Source organism: Sinohyriopsis cumingii, chromosome 2 (assembly GCF_028554795.1).
Source record: "Sinohyriopsis cumingii isolate HCF-2022 chromosome 2, ASM2855479v2, whole genome shotgun sequence".
NCBI classification, from domain to species: domain Eukaryota; kingdom Metazoa; phylum Mollusca; class Bivalvia; order Unionida; family Unionidae; genus Sinohyriopsis; species Sinohyriopsis cumingii.
Genome location: NC_142962.1, coordinates 93,712,166 through 93,733,318, shown reverse-complemented (window position 1 = coordinate 93,733,318; position 21,153 = coordinate 93,712,166). Strand labels below are relative to the sequence as shown.

Below are 21,153 nucleotides of genomic sequence, written 5' to 3'. Positions count from 1 at the left end.
GAGTCTGTTCTTGTAATTAGCATCAAGTTTAAGACTTCTTCTCCTTGAGTGTAGATAAGATAACCTGTCGATACAAACGAGGCCAACTGACCCATTAATTTTCAAGATTTCAATTTCAAATTAATTATAATTACATGTACATTTAATTGTAGTGGCATCAGTTCATTACTACTTACAAATGATGTGAACTAGTTCGGATGTGAATGAATAGCAGATGTATGCCGGTCATTGTTGATCCTGAGGCATATTAGTGTCATTAATTCTTGCTCTCCTTCACTACACATGTACATGTTTTGTATCGTGATCTTCACTTAGTGATATAAATGGTGCTTGTACTGAATTAAACGTTTTGCTAAAAATAGACCACGACATCACTGTGCCTGGCTGCCACCAGTGTTTTTGGACAAATCACGGAGAGATGCTTAGAAACATGTGATTCACGACATACAGTCAAAAATAAAGTTGTTTTTATTTGCTCTTCCCTCACTATATATTGTTTTGATGTATTCTACTATAATATGAGTGTCTACAGTAATAATTTTGTACATTTTATTTCTTTATCATCTTTTTGTATTGTTTTCAACCTACATTGAGTAAAGCTGTTGTGTGTGCACATTAAAGGAATATATATTTATATATATGTGTGTGTGTCCTAAATGAATGTGTTGAAACAAGTAATATTCATTTATATTTACTTTGTTACCTTTTCAGTTAGTTTTTGTGTGTAAAATGTGAATCATTTTAGGGGTGGCTGTCATTAGGGACAACAGTTTTTGTATTGCTCTTTCCATCAATACATGCATACAATTATACTTCTGAAAAAATGTAATTGTATATATCTTTTAATTAAGGAAATGTAATACCCACTTAGTATAAATATAATCAACCAGTGCTGCTCTTTTTAACACCATAACTCTAATGAACATAATGCATTCTTTTATGTTCTAAACTGCCATTCAGCATTACGATTTGTTTGTAAAACAGACATTGAAATACACATAAATTTTCTCTCCTTTTTTCTTAACTTTGTTACCGATTAATACATCAGAATCAAAAAAGATTAATAAAATCGCTAATGTATAATAATAATAATAATAAAAAAACATTGTTTTTAAACTTATGGATTATATATGCATAAGTTTCTAGATTCTACATCCACAATACCACATCGACTAAGCAGAGCATAATTTTATGCACTAAACAAAATGTAAGAAATAGTCACTTTCCTACACACATCCCTCTCAATGTGTATGTTAAAACAAGACTCATATAAGATTACTTCATCGACACAATTTGTTAATGGGGGGTGGGGGAGCTGGCAGTTCCCTTGGAATTTTCATCCCAAAATATTCAGGGTATATCTATTGTGATGAAATACAAGGAATTTGTCTGTATTATACTGTTCTAGAAGATTCATCAGATTTGGTTAATATGATTTATAGTCTGCAGGCCACCATTGTAACTAAATATTGGAATGCATATCTATATTCATATGAACAAATTTAACGCCTGGTACATGGTCTTCGGTAAGAATAGTAATAAGAATAATAACACGGAAAAGAAGACTAAATGCCATTTCGCTGGTTCGCCTTGTCTGAATGGCTATTTTTAGAGACTGATATCACTGCTTGTGATGTTTCACAGAGGTAAAAAGTACAAGCGCCATAAACAGTTTGTGCACTCCAAATGTCTCCCAAACTTGTATGCAGTGGAAGTGATGGTGATGTTAAGAAAAGGAAACAACAAAATAAACAAAGTTCTTCTCTTCCACAAAGAAATTTACAAAGAGAAAAAGAAAGCGTCTGTTCAGACTTCATTGCACCAATTCTTCATAAGAGTTGAAAAACCACCAGTAGCAACTTTCCACCTCCATGATGCGTCATCATTTAATGAAACTGTTTAATCTATGCATAAGGTAGAGTTTAAGATATATAAATTTTATTAGAAATTTTAGTTTTGATTTGTTTGTTTTGCAATTTACTATATTTTACTACATTGTCATTCTTATTGGGATTAAGGCTTTTTTTTAATTTGTTTTAAAAAAACCATAAAGCATTATTTATGGTTCCTTAATTGGCACAAACATTTGCGTACAAGTTTCGACTTGTGTATAAAATCAGGTTAGGAATATCCTTAAGAACGGAATATGTTTGGAAGCTGAGAACCAACTGTATTGTTGCAATAAATGCAAATCTTTCCTTTGGAATCGATGAATTCAAACCATGGATAATTGTTAACCGAATAGGCCTTTAATTTTCTGCCTTTGAATTGTGTTGTATTTGATAAATTCGGCTTAATAAATCTGGCTGATGTCTCTTGCGAGGAATAGTCTTGTATTTTGTCCTTAATTTATTCATTTTTTCTTTTCATGTTAATTTTCCTTCTAATAATCTTCATTATATCCTTCCTTGTGAAAATAATTTAGTAATCGCTTTTTAAAGTAGCAAATGTCACCTTGCTTGACATATTGTCCTTTAAAGTGAACTGATAAATTTCCTTAATGTAATTGTTGGTAAGGTATCATCTCAAAATAAGCATGTGTCTGACTTCTTTTTGAAATAGAAGAAAAAGCACTTGTCAAGGAATAACAGTTTGGAAACTTGCCAGACTTGAAGAATGAATAGTCCAGGATGCTTATCTTGGGGCATATCCTCAACTCTGCTGTTAATGTATTATTCCCGACTACTCACCTTCTTATGTGGTCCTGTAGTCTTGTTGCAAAATTCTCTAGGATTAATGTTTCCAGTTTTTGAGAAATTAGTCTCACCATTTTTCTGCATGATTTTCCTTTTCTCTAAGATGCAGTTAGAAACTGAGTTCTCTAAAGTTCTTTCAGAGACCAGCTGAAGTGCCGCTTCTGCTCAACTTCTTTTGTGGTCCTGTACTATTTTATTGCAAAATTCTCTTAAATTAATGTTTCCCATTTGTAGGAAATTAGTTACACCCTTTTTCTGCTAGATTTTCCTTTTCTGTACCATGCAGCTAGAAAACGAGTTCTCTAAAATTCTTTCAGAGACCAGCTGAAGCGCCACTACAACCTTGGCCAGTACTATTTGGAAGTTGATATTGAGGATGTGGCCAGCTTTGATGAAACACAAGCAGAGAAACTTCAAAAGTCACCAACAGAATACTTACCCTTGGTAACGAGAAAAAAAAGTGCAGGCATTTTTCACAGCCACTTGTCCATGATAAGTGATGCTGGAAAAGTGTCATGTCGTAAAAAAAATTACCTGTCTTTTTTTGTGTGTATTTTATCATTAATTCTGCTGGGTATGATGTCTATACTGCATTTGTAATGACTTGCTTTTAGGTACTAGATCATATACTGGAATGTAATGTATATATGTCTATTGTGTTATTATGTATGTATGCAGTATTTAGGTCTACTGGTCATGGACAAGAAAATGGATTAAAGACGGTGAATTTTATTTTCACAGTTTGTGAGAAATTTGATCCCCTATCGATTTTGTGCATATATATGTCAGAGTAAGTTTGCTTGCACACCGCACACTGGTGACAGTTTCCAACTTTTCAGTAAGCAATGGCCTCTGACCCCACACCCCAACATTAATATCAAATTAAAATGCGATGAGATGAGTCCCAATGCTTTTGGAACAGCTACATGCAATTCTTTAGCAGTTACAAGTTACGTAATGACTAAATCTTTTATAGTATGTGCATTTGTGTTGCATTGCTAAAGAAAAAATGTTGCGTGGTTCTCATAATGTAGAGTGATTTCTTAAAACAGAAAGTTGAGTTAATAGAAAGTTCCAGTAATTAGTTATTAGTGCCCACTTAAAAGTCTTTTACATTAAATTTTACACCATTTAGTAATCTTTGTGTAATTATCAAATGATTAAACTGCTGCTGCCTTTGTTTAGTTTGAAGATGCTGCCAAGGAGGTAGCTGACGAGATCACACGACCTCGGCCTGATGGGGAGGAATATGTAGAAGACATCCAGGTTATGCTGATCTCTAAGGCTAATCCATGCAGTATACGGGATTTGAAGGTATTGGATTTCTTGCCTTTGCAATTCATGAATAAAACCCACTATTGTCAACTATGATGAGTTGCATACATTTTTTCTTCTTCTTCGTGGCTTGGTTTAAAAAAGATGTGGTTATTTTCATAGATTTGGCAATTTTTAAAAAAGATTAAATATTGAGCTTGGATTTGCAAGTCAGTATTAAAGATCTTTGTGCATTGAATTCAAGCATTTGTGAGCAGACAAACTACACCTCTTTTGCATTAATTAAATTAAGTTATTCACATTGAAACTAGCATAAATGCAGAGGTCTTGAAGAAAATGCTCACACCCTTTTCACACTCGAGTATAAGCTAATAGGCCTAAATCCACTGTTGTAATCTTTGGAAATAACATTTTAAAAAAGGTCTGTTAGAACATAAAGTTTCTGACAGATTAGGTGCTAAAATGCAGCCAGTGACAGTTAATTGCTTTTCTTCAAACTTTGCCTTGTATAATGTTCTGTCCACATTTACTCATTAATGTCACGGTGTTGCTGAGGCTGTGTGTAAAGAAAGTCAATCTACAGTTGCATGCTTTCCTGATCTTAGTGAATCCTTGAATAAGTGAAAAGCTCATTGTATGGGTGGGTCTGTACAGGATGCTGTTGAAACTTGAGCTTTCCTGTAAGTGTAAGAGAGGCAGGTGTAGTTCATAGAACAATTAAACAAGTGTACATGTTGCAAGATACTTTGTTAAAGCAGCAAGAAGTGCAAGATAAAATATAACGCTGAAAAACAAAGCATCACTGTTTCAGGGAAAAAAATGTCTCTCGTGTTGCATGTCTTTCGTGCAATCCTTGAATTACTTTGGTAGCTATATCAGGATTGTGTCTAGGACGCACGATCATGCAAATCCCCCCGCCCCATTTAGGATTTGTGTGCATATATTTTGGGTTGTAAAAATCCCCTGTTGTTCACTCTTAGCATATTTGTTCTTATATAGTTATAAATACGTCATAAATTTCTGTGTGTCATGTGCTCAACTCTAATTGGTTAATCAGAAAGGTCAAAAGGGCATGTTTGATACAGAGGCTGGCTTGGCAGGACAATGTGTTAAATGGCAAAATCAGTTAAAACTTGGATCCATTTTCATTATTTTAGCAGTAACACTTCTAATAACAGTCAGGGTGTAGAAGTAGCTGTCACAATAGACACAATGGCAGCAAACAAACACTTCTCAGGCTAATCCCAGACCTGCCAACTCCTATGAATTGCCCTAAGTCTTAAAAAATTTACCCTTAAATTACGGACTTGCAACATACAAGCAAAAACTATGGAAAAATATCATTGCTGAATAAATTTGTTCATCCATGTTTGATTTGGATCCGGGTTTCATATTAGAACTAGTGAAATTGGTCAGAGAACCAGACTAACTTTACAGCAGCACGTCAGATGCTTTGAACTGCACATATTTATTCATGCGAAGTGTCTGCATGATCAAACTGTTCATCATGGAATATATTTTTTTTTAATGGTGTCCAGCAAGCAATGCATATTTAAGGCAAAAGGGGAAATAAGCCTCTTGAAAAATGTTAATAATCAACACAGAAAAGTAAAAAAGAATATTCAGATTCTTGTGAATATAAGCTGGAAGGGACACAATTATGTTTATTGAACATCATATGCCAATTTGAGTATGACTCGAGGCAGAAAATATGGTTGCCGCCATCATGTGAAATGGAAAAAAAAAATTTCCAAGAATTACATCAAGTTGAGAGATAGCAACAGGCCATTGAGCTCCATAGGGTTTGGAACTAAAATTTGTGCAACTGTACTGGTGGTAAATAAAGTCTACACATACTTTACAAACTTTTCACTTGAACATAATGTTTATCGTCGCTGCACATTCCGAATACCGAACTTTAAATTACATTTCCAGCTTTACAATAACAGTTTATTATCTTTTGTTAAACCTTACTGAAAAATGATCAAACTTACGGAAAACAATCAGCTGCCTGAGACGGACTTGTCAGGGTTGGCAGGTCTGTAATCCTGTATCGGACGATGCTACTGATTATGTGCTCAAACAGGGCAGCAAAGAAACTAAGGATCCATCTGACGCAAAGAAAATAAAGTACTCTTCCAAATCAGTCTGGAAACAAAATCGACCATGGCTGGAAATGAATCAAAAAAGATTGGATGCTTTGCAGATGGTGTGTTAAAACTGGCAAAAAAATATTCTTTCACACTTGGAAATGCTAATTTCAGAACATCAACCCTGGACAGAGATGTTGAAATGCCAGCTCGCAAACAAGCAATTCATGATTTGAAACTAAGTGAAAATCTTAAAACTACATGCATGGAAGCTATCTCTAAGAAATCTGAATCAATTAATCACGCTAAGTCAGTTGCCTATTACTTGGCAAAGTGGAATATTGCTTCTTTAAAATACAGCTCACTGTTGAATTTTGTCGACTTTCTGGGTGTTGGTGTTGGCAACATGAGAGTAGGAGGAAATGCAACATATTTGTTTCTGTTGAAAGTAAGATGGAAGAATAGTATATACTAACAAAGAACCAAAACATGATCAGTTAGGTTCCAATCAGTGCATATTTTGAGGAATTAATGTATTAATACATATTGCACCAAGCACCTTGATCAGCCAAGGAAATTGCATTTGGTAGCTCGTCATAACTTCTTGTCAACATTTAATGGTGGGTAACGTTTTTCTTTTTTTAATCCATCTGGATTATTGGTACCTGTTCCTTTTGATATGAAATTCTTTCGTGTGTTTGAAATAATGATACAATCGCTGTTGTTTGAATATTTTCTTGAGCATGTAAGGAGTTGCTGTTGAAATTGTGATACCGTACAGTAGTCAGACAATTCCCACCGCTTGAAACTTATATAATGCTTTAACAGATAAGTTATTATTATTTGCACTGATGATCAATGCAACAAATGACATTGACCCTGATCTGCTTATTTCACAACTTTGTGATACATCAGTGATGTACATAATACCAGTGTTTTCCATTTCTAAAATTGTCGTATAGTCATAATCACTTCCAACATTACTATAATTCAATGACTTTATTCCACAGAGAGAGAGATTGTAGCACCATATTATTTTAGCATTTAAACACCATGATGGGATTTCTTAAAACAAGGTCCGAATTAACACAAGGCAACATCCTTAGACACTCCATTGTCTTAGGTTAAGGTTGTTGCAGAATTAGCATCTGATTTTGGTAGTTTTACTTTGGTTTTAAAAAATATGTTTTATTTTTCTCAGTACTTTAACAGTAATAATAATAATAAAAATGATGATGATGATGATAATAAAATACTTTTATACCTTGAGTTATCGACCTTTACTTTTTTCCAGGATTGCATAGTAACAGTGACAGAATCTGATTTAATGGAGAAAGTATGATGTAGTCCATTCATTAGCATCTTAATTGATGAGAGTGCAGACATTTAAAAAACCAAGAAGCTGGTCATTTATGCCAGAATCATTGAACCAACCATGTTTGTTGCTAGAAGTGTAAATGTAGAGGTATGCAAGAGTGCTTATTTTAGCTTGGGGAAAAAAAACCCCATACATAGATATAATGTATGCAATCCACAGATGCCATATTCTATTTTATCACTTAATATTATGGTGACGAAATAATATCACACGACATTATTCATGTAAATTTGAGATTTTCTTTAACCACTACAACAGAATCATACAGAGATTTTTCTGTTTTAAAGTGGAATTCCACTTTTCTCCTGACTTGAATCCGATTTTTCTTGATATAGAACTTTTTAAAAATTATTATCATCTCCAATCTGTTTTTTAAAAAAAATAGTCTGTTCGGTCTCGATCTGCAACAACCCTTGGAACGTATTCGTTCCATATATTAGTTAGCACCTGGCTCTCGTAAAGAGTATTCTGATAGGTCAAAAGTTTAAATTCATCCAATGAATCTTCTTGTAATGGAAACTGGTGGAAAGAAGAAGCATGTTTGCAAAACATGGCATCCCGAGTTGTTGAGAGAGACGATGACATGAGCAGTTTAGATAAAGGTTTAAAAACATACGGAAATGGGAGTTGCTGGAGTGAAAAGTCTACAGAAATTTAGTTGGTCACTTTATAAGAAAACTGAACACTAGAGGACTGGCATTTTGTGACCTCTGCTCTACGTTAATCGCAGTTGGAAGAGTTTGGAACAGTGCCTACAAAAGCTGCATACGGAAACATTCAAGTTTAGAAGGCATCTGGAAAAAGTGCAATTAATTACTATAAGAAGAAAGATTTCTTGCATGAGAGAACAGGTTTAGCTCTCTGTCCGAATATGTGCACTGCATGTCACCAATACAGGCACCAGCTTGAAAGGGAAAAGGCTCACATTGAGAAGGAAAAGAAACGATTGCACATTGAGCCAAAAAAGTATTTCAAAAAGGAAGGCTAAAGAAATCTTTGCCGATGCCGCAAAAAGAGCTTGACTGGCATATCAAAAGTTTATGTCCATTGGAGAAAAAGACGTGAATGTATGGGATTATTTGTATATAGTTGATATACATGGGTGTTTATTTTACAGATTTTTTATGAAAAGAGAGAAGTATACTATATTTGCTGCAGCAATTGAGAAATTGTGACTTAATTACGATGTGAACACTGACATTCACATGAAATAACTTTTTTTTTTTCCTCACAACTTAGCCCTGTAGGATCATTTGCTACAGAAAAATGGAGCTCTAGCATAAAGACTACAATAAAGATCTGAACATGAAATTAAAAAGTACAGATATTTATTTGATCAAAATACCTCTGTTTAAACAAGTAGAACATGATATTAATGGGCTTGAAATCCTAATACAGCATTATGGAAATGTAAATCAAGCATAGTAGTCTGTAGAGTGCTATTTCAAGAAAGTTATAAACTTTGGAGCTTATGTTAACGAAAATTCTTATTTTGGAGCAGAATTGTCAAAAAGATATTACCTGTGGGCTGTGAATAAGGGTTCTCAGTTCAGAACAATATTCATACACAGATAAGAAACACGTTCAGATGAGAAACAATGAACAGAGTAATGCTTATACAGCTAGAGGCAACATATTTTGGAGATTCTGATTTCAGTAGCGGTCTTATAAGAGTGGATCAGGAAGAAAGAGATACGCATGTGGTAATGTTAAGTAAATATTAAATTATGGCCATTTTTTTCCTCCCCCTCATTTTTTTTCTACTCACCCATACATGCCAACCATTATGCTTTTAGTGTAATATTAGGCTTTCTTTTTACAGAATTACATTTTACACTTGCCTGTATATGGATTGCACTTTATTCCTTCATTTGTACCAGGATTTACTTGATAAGGCACAAGTGTAAAATATAGTATAAATGCATTCAGACTCTTGAGCTGTGGAATGGTGTCGATATGGGTTGCCACCTATATGAGGTATTCTTAAAAATTTTGCCACGGGTTTTTCTGGCAACAGTTGGAACAGCTCCACAGCACCAATATGTTTTGGTTTGGTTTGGTGCTTTACAGCACAATTAGGTTATTAGTGCAGAGGCAGTTGGAGTATAGTGCCTTGCCTAACATGGTATCTGACATGGGCTGGTTCAGTGGTACTATTTAAACCCACTTAATTTTGATTGCAAGTCTGGCATGCTAACCAATGAGCCACCATTTCACCCTATTTATTACGACAGCAATACTTTGTTTATACTTTAAGAACAGTTCTTTACTAGATGTGTTACACAAGTAGTTAAAGAAAGAATCTGTGAATGTCATCTTTAGACAAGTCCCATTTGCTGTGTTTCATCATCATTTCAGATAAGTAGGGGAAAATATATTATTTCATAATATTCTCTTTATCTTCAGTCAAATCAGATGGCGCGCCTAGTAAAGATTCCAGGTATTGTGATTGCTGCCTCGGCTGTACGTGCAAAGGCCACCAAACTGACGATTCAGTGTCGCAGCTGTCGGAATGTTATCAATAACATTGCTGTGAAACCAGGACTTGAGGGATATGCATTGCCTAGAAAGTGTAACACGTATGTCTAACTTCACTCTATGATTTTCTGTTGTAAAGCTATGTCTTTGTTTTGCTATTTATAATTACGCTGAATGATGCCCCTTGTTTGATTATGAAATGCTTCATCAATTAAGACTAAATTGGGTATGGTATTTGATAAAATATATAGGCCAATTAAAAAGGATTTTGAGATATGCAGACCTGCAGACTCTTAGGATTTTGTTGCAAGACTTGTGAAAATTACCCTAAAATAAGGACTTGCAGGAAAAAAAGCAAAAAACTACAGGAAAATTATTGTTGCCAAAAATCTGGATAATTGTTTCATCTATGTTTCATTTGGATCTGGGTTTCATATTAGAATTGGTGAAATTGGGAAACCAGTCTAACCTTGCAGCGCTACCTTGGAAGCTTTGAAATGCACATGTGAAGCGTCTTCATGATTACTCTGTTGACCATAGAATTTTTTAAAATGCCATTAAGCAAGCAGTGTATGTTGATGACAAACGTAAATTAAGCCTCTTAAAAAGTTAATAATCAGCACAGGCAGATATAAAGGAATATTCAGATTATTGTGATAAAAGCAGGAAGGGACACAATTATGTTTATTGGAGAAATAGCAACAAGCCATGGAGTTGCATAGGGTTTGGAACTGAAGTTTGTGCAACTGTACTAGTGGTAAATAAGGTGTATGTGTACTTCACAAACTTCTCCATTGAACATTATGTTTACCATAGCAGCATGTTTGTAATACTGAACTTTCAAATACATTTTCCAGTTTTGCTATAGAAGTTTTATGATATTTTGTTCTACGTTCCTGAAAACTGGTAAAATCAACTGTCTTACTGAGATGGTCTCATCAGCAGACACGCCAGTCCTCTTGATTTTGGCATGAATTTCACAACTCAATATGAATTAATATTGCATGCCAAAAAATTATCATGCATTCCCAATTCTCAAACGGCATACATCAAGAATAAAAATAAATTTTATCCCGTTGGGTGCAAATCAAAATAGCAGCAGTGGTCACTCATACCCATAATGGTCCTGTATTGCTTGTTGCGATGTTAGTACAACTAGATTAAATTGTCATGTTTGCACTGTAGCAAGCATTGTAAAGTATATAATCTATATTTAGAACAAGTTTTACAAATACTCCTAAAGAAAACCAGAGGCCCAACTGATTTTTTTAAAAATTGTGGCAAATGTACCTTCTCGAAGCAACAGCTTTTTTTTTTTAAACAAACACCAAATGAAGACAGCGTTTTCGAGTGTAGGAATTTTTCCGCTATTGAAAGATTATCATGTATGATAATTTGCTTGAGTTCATATTTTTCCACGCATGTGCCAACACCACTGATTGTTTTCACCTTATGGATTAATGCCATTTGATAATTAAGTTACACAACAGTTAAAATGTTTTCACCTACATGGAAAAAGATATGTATTCCACAAAAAGTTTAATATAGAATGGAGTACACCCAAAAAATTGGCCTTGCATACAGCCATTTAACATCAGTGTACATTATGCTTTTTGTACAGTAGTATGCTGCAAATTTTAGAATTGGGAATGTGCACAGGGGCTCGTTGCTTTCCATTTACCTGTCATACATGTACTATATAATAATATTATTTGACGTGTATGATAGATACAGACCTGCCAACTCTTACGATTTTTCCGCAAGTCTTACTAAAATTATCCTTAAAATACAGACTTGTGGCATAAAAGCAAAAACAACAGAAAAATGATCATTGCCAAAAACACCCCAGAAAATTTGTTCATTCGTGTTTGATTTGGATCTGGGTTTCATATTAGAAGTAGTGAAGTTGGTCACTGGACCAGACTAGTTTTACAGCAGCACATCAGACGCTTTAATCTGCACCTATTTGTTCATGTAAAATGTTTGCATGATTAAACTGTTGATCATATATTTTTGTTTTAAATGGCATCCAACAAGCAATGCGCGTTTCAGACGAAAGGGAAAATATGCCTTTTGAAAAGTGTTTATAATCAACACAGGAAAAATAAAAAGGAATATTCAGATTCTTGTGAATAAAAGCTGGAAGGGCACAGTTACGTTTATTGGACATAACATGCCATTTTGAGTATGACTTGTAGCAGTAAATATTGATTGCCATTGACATGTGAAATGGAAAAAGAATTTTCAGTAATTACGTCAAGTTGGGAGACAGCAGCAAGCCATTGAGCTGCGTAGGGTTTGAAACTATAATTTGTGCACTGTACTAGTGGTAAATAAAGTCTACCCATACTTTACAAAATTTTAAGTTGAACATAATGTTTATTGCCACTTCTCATTCTGAATACCAAACTTTTAATTACGTTTTCCAGCTTTACAATGGCAGTTCATATTTTGTTACACCTTACTGAAAACTGGTCAAAATTGCGGGGGAAAATCAACTGTCAGGGTTGGCAGGTCTGCAGATAAATTGTAAGCAACCATATGAGCCCTAGTGGGCATGTGGCAGAATGATGTGAAAAATGCACACAGCTTGCAAAAAGCACATAGATATTGGAGAAATGAAGAGCACCCAGCAGATATCAGCTATGGAGTGCTTTTAGCCACCTACATAAGTTCTGCTAGCTATGCATACTAAAGCATTGTTTGTGAGTTTTCTCATTGGACATAACCTGTCTTTCTCAGTTGGACATCAGTGACAGTGAAAGAATATTTCCCATTGTAAGGAAACATAAGACAAACTTTAATGCCTTATGTACTGAAAATTTGCACAATTTAGTCACCAAGATTGAACAGCGGGCAAGAAGCCTGAACTGTTTTAAAACAAATTTACCATAGCAGTTTGTGTATATAAGTAAATTTGCCTGCGAATAATTTTTTCTTGTAATCACTGTAAATATTATTTATTTTTATTTTTGGATTTACATATAATGCAGTACTGACCATCAAAATAGATGGAGTTGGTATCATGGTATAATTTTTCACTAATTATGTTCAAAATTCACAAAAATTTTATCCCTCTTTTCACTAATTGCGGGTCTGGAAGGTTGGCAGCTCTGCATTGGGGTTGGCAGGTCTGGATATGTCTCTTCTTTTATTTAAAATATTGTTCTTATCTGTTGAATTTTGTTTGTTTTTCACCACTTTTCAGGGACTTGATGGCTTAAAAAGTTACTTATTTTGAGGTTTTGTATTTAAAAAAAGACCAGGATTTGTGGGTGTTCCTTAGTCACAAAGCTATTACACACCTGCTGACCCTTACAGTTTGTCTTGCCTTAAACAAAATACAAACTTCTGGACTAAACTTAAGAAAAAAAATATGATTGCCAAAACCAGATATAACTTGACCAGGTTTGATCTGGATCCAGATTTCATATTAGATTTGTTGAGCTGGTCAGGAAACCAGCCTAACTTGGAAGGAGAACCTCAGGCATTTTATTCTCCAAATTGTCTATGGAAAACACCTGCATGATGAAGCTGTTCCTTATAGCATTTTCTCAAAATACCATCAAATCAGAGTCTGTGTGGGACCTTGAAAAGCCTTGAATAATGAATTTGTCCCTCGAAGCCTTGATAACACCTTGAAAATTCAAAATATTATCTGAATACCTTGAGAAAGTTTTGTTCGAGTTTGGTAGGAGTGGGGGGATAGTTTTATTTTGAACATTTTCTCCTAGAATTTTTGCTGATCTGGCTCTTAGCAATGTTTGACTTCTATATAAAATGTGGAAATCTATTTTCAATTTCTTCGTAAAGGTTGAATCAATTTTGGTATACGTTTCTTAAGATGCTCTTTAGCTGTGGTTTGTTTTGTCCATAGTGACTCACTAGCAATGGTGTGGCTTCCATAGTAACTGGATGGAAAACATACAAGTGATCCTTGTCTCCTAACAGATCTTGCTACTGTTCCAAAACATTTAGGTATAGCTGCCATGGTTGCCATACCAAAAATCTTTGTTTTCTTGAAGAATTTATGTGTCAGCAGTTACAAAGAGAACTGGTTTTGTCTTGGTGTCTGCAAAATTGATTCCAGCCAATAGAACATTAGTCACTTGGAGGGATTCTTGTTGCTCTAAGTTTATCCTCTAATTTGTTACACTTTTTATTTGGTGGATGCAAGTTAGTTTACAGTATTTCTCTTCTTTCTCTTTCAGAGATCAGGCTGGGGCACCAAAATGCCCTGTAGATCCTTTCTTTATTATGCCCGACAAGTGTACATGTGTCGATTTCCAAGTACTCAAGCTTCAGGAATCACCAGAATCAGTTCCAAATGGAGAAATGCCTCGCCACATGCAGCTTTATTGTGATAGGTAAGTAAAGTCTTGGTTTAACAGCAGTTGTTTATGTACTTCATAAAGCTACATTGCTTACCTTTTTAGTTACACAGTCCAAACTAAATATTCCATCCTTCCATTTAGACCAAGAATTTAAAAGAACATGATCCAAGTCTGATTTTTATGTCAAAGCCTTAGGCAAGCAGGTACAGGACAACACTGACCCTAATTCATTGTCTCGGTGTATAGAAAGTAATTCCAGACAGGACAGGCCCATCTTGCCTCTGGAGTGGGTTCAGGATGACGATGCCAGTTCCATTGTGGTGGATTTGAACAAGATCCCATAAGAGCCAGTTGCTGCTGGTCCTCACTTCCATTGAGATCCCTTTCTCATTCCCACCCGTCATGTCGGGTATTAAAGAAGGAATAAGTATATTTGGCTAATTTTTATTAGGCATTACATGCCTTCCATTATTGCCTAATTCCTTCCTGCCTGTGATGTCTTTTCATTTGTAGTAGTAGTTGAGAAGGATGATGTTTCCAGTGAAAGTAGTTCTTTAGTATCGGACTGGAATATTATTCTTGTTTACTGTGCACCTCCAGTTAGTAATTTGAAAGAGTATATTCATCTTAGACTGGGGGCTAGTGCCATAAAAAAAGAAATACCAGTGCAGTTAATTCTGGTAAGTATTATATAATTCAAATAGGTTTTTCCTTCTGAAGCAAACTATATATTTAGGAGACTTGTGAAAAATGCTACACCTCTGCCTGATGAATCGGGTGTTGTTGAGGTGAATTCTAACTTTGTGCTAAGCAATTGACTCTGATTGTACATCCCAAAATAAATGTCAAACTATAAAAATGGACTGAAAAGGGTCAGTTGTTACTGATAATAGCCCCAGGAAGCTTCTTTTTATTCACTAAAGGTTGCAATGAAAAGCCAACTTTGATCGCTTTGAGTTTAAGCAACAACTTAATCCATCAGTTGTTTAAAGTGGAAACATGTTTTTGTGCTAATAAAAAGTTGGTCTGGTGTTCCACAATTACAGATAGGCTGTAAATTACTAAGTTTATTTACTGATGAGAGAGAGATGAGTGCATAAACACTGTTAGTTTTCTTAATTGTTGCCAGATAGCTAGACTAAATACAATTAATAATGATGTTAATTGGTTCATAGTGCATAAATTTGTCTTGGACCAAGTTTGAGAGCTGTATCCGACTTGATAGGTCACCTGCCTACAAAGGTCGTGGTGGCTGCTGTAGACAGGCTTGGCTGTGGGATTGTGTGAGAATACTATAATTGTGCAAGTATGTATAGAGCTTGAAGGAAGTTGAAATATGGTTGTTTAGAAGTTTGTTGCTTTTAAAGAACACATCTTCCATTCTGTGTAGATTGCCAGGACATGAAAAAGTATATTTTGTTGAAAAAATAACCTTTGTTATTCCTTGGCTATATTTTATGGATGACTTTCATGTTAGATGTTGAAGTATCCTTTGGTTTCAGATTCAAAAGGTTATGGTCATATTGATTGTAAGAAGTCCTTTGTGATATACCTAATCCAAAGTTCATTGCAGCTTGCAATGTTGGCAATCTTTTTGGCTGGCTGGCAGATGATGCAAGAAAGAAGCCATTTGATTTTGTTGTCTGGGTAAAGATTATAGTATTGTACAACCTGTTCTTGAGACAACTGCTATGAGAGACTATTGGTTGGGTGGGGTGATGGCGGAGGATTGTTCAAGATGGGTTCTACTGTATAATAATACTATTTACTATATAGTTTGCATATACAACACCATTTATGGTACTTTTGTTTGACCTTTATCTGACATTTTGTATTCCATTTAAAGAATTATAACACCTTTACGATGCCATTTTATCTTGTTGAAATAAACATTAACTCATATTTGAAAAGATTCGACAGATCCAGTGGCCTAGTGATTAGAGTGTCCACCACAAACCCCAGCCAAATTGTACCAAAGACCTATAAAAATGGTATTAACAGCTGCCTCGCTAGGCACTCAGCAATTAGAGATTAGTGTTGGGGCTGGTCGGCCTTGTGTCAGGATAATGTGACTGGGTGGGACATCATGTTACATGTCTGACATGATGCCCCAGTGCCAGTCATCACTATAAACTGCCACACTGCAGACATCGTAGCAATATGAGTGAATTTTTTTAAAAGCTCCATTAAGATTCTAAATCAAACACACACACTGAAAAGGTTAAGATTTTAGCAACCATTAACCTTGCATTTTGTATGAAACTGTAAAGCCAGAATTCAGCTGACATGCCACTAAACTCAACATACTAGTGGTTCCCAACCATCAGGACTCGAATCAGGGTCACGAAGATGTTTTGGAGGGTCTCCAGGGGTCTTTCTGGGGAGGGGGCTTGGCTTGTCAAAATGGTGAAATGGGGTTGTGAGACTCCGAACAATTAATTTTTAGGGTAGTGGACCAAAAAAAAGGTTGGGAACCACTGGTTGAATATACATAGCATTTGGAGTGGATTATCATAATACTTGTTATCAGATGGCTTGGGAAAGAGGATACAGTGCCTCTTCCTCACCCCACCCCCATTACATCACTATCACACTAAATATGACATTTACTTGTCTTTTCTAGATACTTGTGTGATAAAGTGGTGCCTGGAAACAGAGTCACAGTAATGGGCATCTTTTCCATCAAGAAGTCGGGCATGCCTTCAAAGGTTTTGTATCAGTTGCTTTCTCCTCTCTGAACTTTTGGTTTGTGTTAAATGTTATAGATTGTTCCAGGGGCAGTGAATTTTGCCTCTTTTTGGGTGGGGGGGTTGTTATTGATTTTAACAGCTTTTGATACCAAGGAAATAGGATCCAAGTGCCTTCTCCCAGGACACCTTGGCAGGCAAGCTTGGGCAAAATATCAAACCAGTGATATTTCATTTACAAGTCTAACACTCTTTAGCTGAGCCTTTGTGGTGTCTTCCCTTCAAATACATAGCTGCCAACCCTCACGAATTTGGTGTGAATTTCACGACTTTTTCAGCGATTCACGGATTCACGCCGCAAGCCAAAAATTCATGAATTCTCCAATCCTCAATTATTTTAAATCTTTAATAAAATAATAGATTTCCCGTTAAGCGCTAGTCGTGATATTCGCAGTTGCCGAAATGGTCCGGTACTGCTGCTCGCGATATTAGTAGATCTACAGCCGATTAGTACAGTTGGCCCGGTAGCAAGCATTTAGCCTATTTTAATCTACATGTATAAGAGTAGTTTTACAAATGCTTTTGAGAGATACTGGGGCCTAACCGGAATTTTGCTCCGCGCATGCATCACCAACACTGATTTAAGTTACGGTTCAGCATCGCATGTAAGATTTTGAAAATGTCTTCACCACCAAGAAAAAGAAATGTATTACTCAAAAAGTGAAGTTTAATTTGGAATATATCAAAAATTGGCCGTGCATTCTGCCATTAAACATTGATATTCATCATGTTTTTAGCACTCAGTGTGCCGTCGCAGAGACGATGTGAGCAAGTACGTCAGTTGCGAAAAACACGTAGTGGGAAAATTAAGAATTCGCAGATTTCAGCTCTGGAATATTTTAAACAATTGGTGGAAGAAATGCAGGCTACCAACGCTGAAGCATTATTTGTGAGTTTTCTTGTCGAACACAATCTACCTTTATCAGCTGGAGACCATGCTAAACATTTGTTCTGACAAATGTTGCCAGACTCGAAAATCGATTCCAAATTTTCATGTGGAAGAACCAAAAGTGCTGCAGCTCCTTTGCATTCCTCACAGCAACAGTGCAAGCGAAAGTGTATTTTCTCTAGTGAGGAAAAGTAAGACTTTAGGTCCTCCTTAGCTGCAGAAAATTTGTCAGTAATTTTAGTCACCAAGATCAACCAGCCGGCAAAAAGTATGAACTGTTTAGAAAACAAATTTACGATCAAGCAGTTGAGGAAGTTCAAGTCTGCCACAGTATCATGTCTTGATAAATAAATATTTTTGCATATATGTAGTGTTTTAGTTTTATATTGCAAACTTGATATAGTGTAGTATTGACGGTCAGAGTGGATGGAGTTATTGTCATGGTTTTTTTCACGAATTCTTGTCCAAATTCATGACTTTTTATCATTATTTTCACTAATTGTGAGCCTGGAAGGTTGGCAGCTATGCAAATAAAAAAGGGATAAGGGAGAGAGTACAAGGGAGAAGTAGGCTAAAAGTGAAATAAAAAATATTTTCAATTGCATATATGTGTTGATTTAAAATATCAATTGTCTTTATAGTGTATACAGAAATTTATATTTCTGAATGATCTGCTGCAGAATGCTCTTCCCATATTTATTAAATTGACGATTGTAGAGGTGCACATTTCTTATATATATGTTTAATTTATTAAAATAAAAACATTTAAACATTATCTGGTAAACCTCCTTTCAAAATAAAGGAGAAGAACAGGTTATCATTGCAACATATTGCACATATCCTGTAGCATTTTTTTTTTCAGGCATCATTTTCACGAGAGTTTTGCAAAAATAAAAATAAAATAAAAATTGCATATTGATAGCTGACTTGGCTTGGCAAATATTAAAATAGAAAATAGGAAGATTGGCAGCATTTTATCAAAGAAACTAAAGGCAAATTGTAAAATTGTTGAATTGGAACAACTTGAAACTTGCAAAGTTGCCTGAAATGCAGACTCTTTGAGTCGGATGTCGGCAACCTGTTTTACATAGCGTGCCACTTTTTCCAGATTAATTACAAAATGAATGCATGCCACCATTAAGAGAGTAACACTGTTAAAATTAAGATATTTGGCTGCCTTTCGTATGCCATACAAAACCTCTCGACATGCCACATTGTGGCATGCGTGCTGTAGGCTGCCGACCTCTGCTGCAAGGTAATCATAATGTCAAACTTCTGAATAGTATGACGTTGTTTGATACAATGTCATCTCTGTTCATTGTTATTCATTGCAGTAAGTTGATGAAAAAGAATATCAACATTAGCTTGGAATTGAATAGAGGCCATATTAAAGTCGACATGGCATAGGTCAGGGGTCATATGAAAGTCAGTAAGGTCTCTACATACAGGGTCCGTAGAGGACCCTGAAAACCTTGAAAAGCCTAGAAAAATGAATTTTAACTTGAGGCCTTGAAAATACCTTGAAAATTCAAAATATTGTATATGGACCTTGAAAAGCCAGAATGAATTGTATAGTTTTCTTTATACAGATTTAAATAAAGCGAAATGGATGCTCCATCCCCTGATATCTTGCTAAGTGGCCACTGCACTGTATTACATCTTGAATTTCTGATTGTATGAAGCCCGGATGTAGCAGTGGTTTAAGGACACTCATTACTAATTATATGGAAAAATGGGAACAATCCTGGAAATTGGTGAAGATAAAATAGAGTATATATGGGTTTGTTTGTCCAGGATTGGTTAATATTGTAAGTTATGTTTTAGGAAAAAGACTCTTTTGAGAGCTTATCCTAGTTGTAAGTGAAAAAAATAGAGCCATTGTTTTATTGATGTAATTTCATTCCTTTAACAGTCTTGTGCTTTGAAACACTTATTACTAAAGCTAGCACCTGACTCTTTGATATGGAATTTAAAGCACATGTTTCAAACACATGCAGGTCCAGAAAATGCTGCGGCTCATATCCTTGCCTTCACACAGAAGCTGACATCCAGGTTTTATCGATAGTGATAAATATAGGTTTGATAATGAGCACTCTGAAATTTAAAGTTGTTGAATTTTTAATATCGTGGTATTTGCATAGGTTTACTATGGGAACTGAATTAGTACTGTTGAGTCCTTGAATTTGAATTGTTTGTACGAGTTGAAATGTCTGGTTGCATATTCCAACTTAGGTGGCTGGACGAAGAAAAATGTAAAGTTTGGATTATGTGTCCTTTCTCAATGAGCTTTGCAAAATGCAGATTATGCAAGGAGCATATCGATTTGTGTGCAGTGGAAGTGAGTGCTCTCGGGTAACATGCAGCTGGGGAAAAAAACCCACCAAGCTCTCATAATGGCAGCTAATATGGCAAAACATAAAGCCTTTAGCATGAAATTATGTTTGACAATAGAGGCAAGTCTGTGAACTGATTCAAGTTTTAAAATGGTAACTCTATATAGCCTTTATTATGACGTTAGTTCAGTCTGGTTGTTTTTGGATTGAGTGGAAATAGGACAGAATAATTACAATGAACAAGATAAATCTAGAAATAGAGAATACAGCTAAGCTGAAATAAATATTAATATGAAGCAATTTAAAATATCCCTATACTCTTTTTAAATAAGTGATAATACTCCACTTCCTCGATAACAAACCCACTTATAATGTGGGTCAGTTATGGATCCCATTTTTTAAATGAGAAAATACAAAAAATCGTATCCTATTTGTTGAACTTGAAGAAAATTGCGATAAAAATTGGTAATAGAAACTTTCATATATATTGCTTGTTTTATGATCAGTTTTATGAAATATCAAGTCATATAATTTGTTATATTTTCTTTCCAAACAACATTCTTAGTATACCGTAACTAGCGATATTACAGGAAAGTTTGATCAATGAAAATGTAACTTACGCCTAGTAGCTGCAGTACTTAATAAATAAATACCAACTAAATTATTTTTTATCAATTGAAATTTGTATTCTAGTTCTGTCTTTTAGTTCCTTTTAAATGTAATCATCATTAAATGCAATGTGTCCTTTTGTAATGAAACGTAAAATGTGTCAATCTACCGTAACAGCTATGTCCGCAAACGTTTTCTCTGAGAACCTACTTAAGTGCTGACCGTGTTTTGATATTGGACTAATGGAATCATTGTTGTATTGTTGCACTAAATAAAAAGCTGTCCTCCTTTTCTATTGTCACCTTAATTACATTTTTTGAATGA

The 21,153-nt window shown here is 35.1% G+C and overlaps 1 protein-coding gene across 1 annotated transcript in view; it reads left to right on the top strand.

Annotated features, from left to right (window-relative positions):
- The window catches only part of LOC149805389 (DNA replication licensing factor mcm5-A-like), a 63,824-nt gene that overhangs the window by 7,034 nt on the left and 35,637 nt on the right, over nucleotides 1-21,153 (top strand). The window contains exons 2-6 of the mRNA XM_089949896.1: nucleotides 3,014-3,140; nucleotides 3,882-4,010; nucleotides 9,846-10,018; nucleotides 14,129-14,284; nucleotides 16,875-16,959. Coding sequence (XP_089806022.1) covers nucleotides 3,014-3,140; nucleotides 3,882-4,010; nucleotides 9,846-10,018; nucleotides 14,129-14,284; nucleotides 16,875-16,959 — 670 coding nt within the window. The remainder of the gene's footprint in view (nucleotides 1-3,013; nucleotides 3,141-3,881; nucleotides 4,011-9,845; nucleotides 10,019-14,128; nucleotides 14,285-16,874; nucleotides 16,960-21,153) is intronic.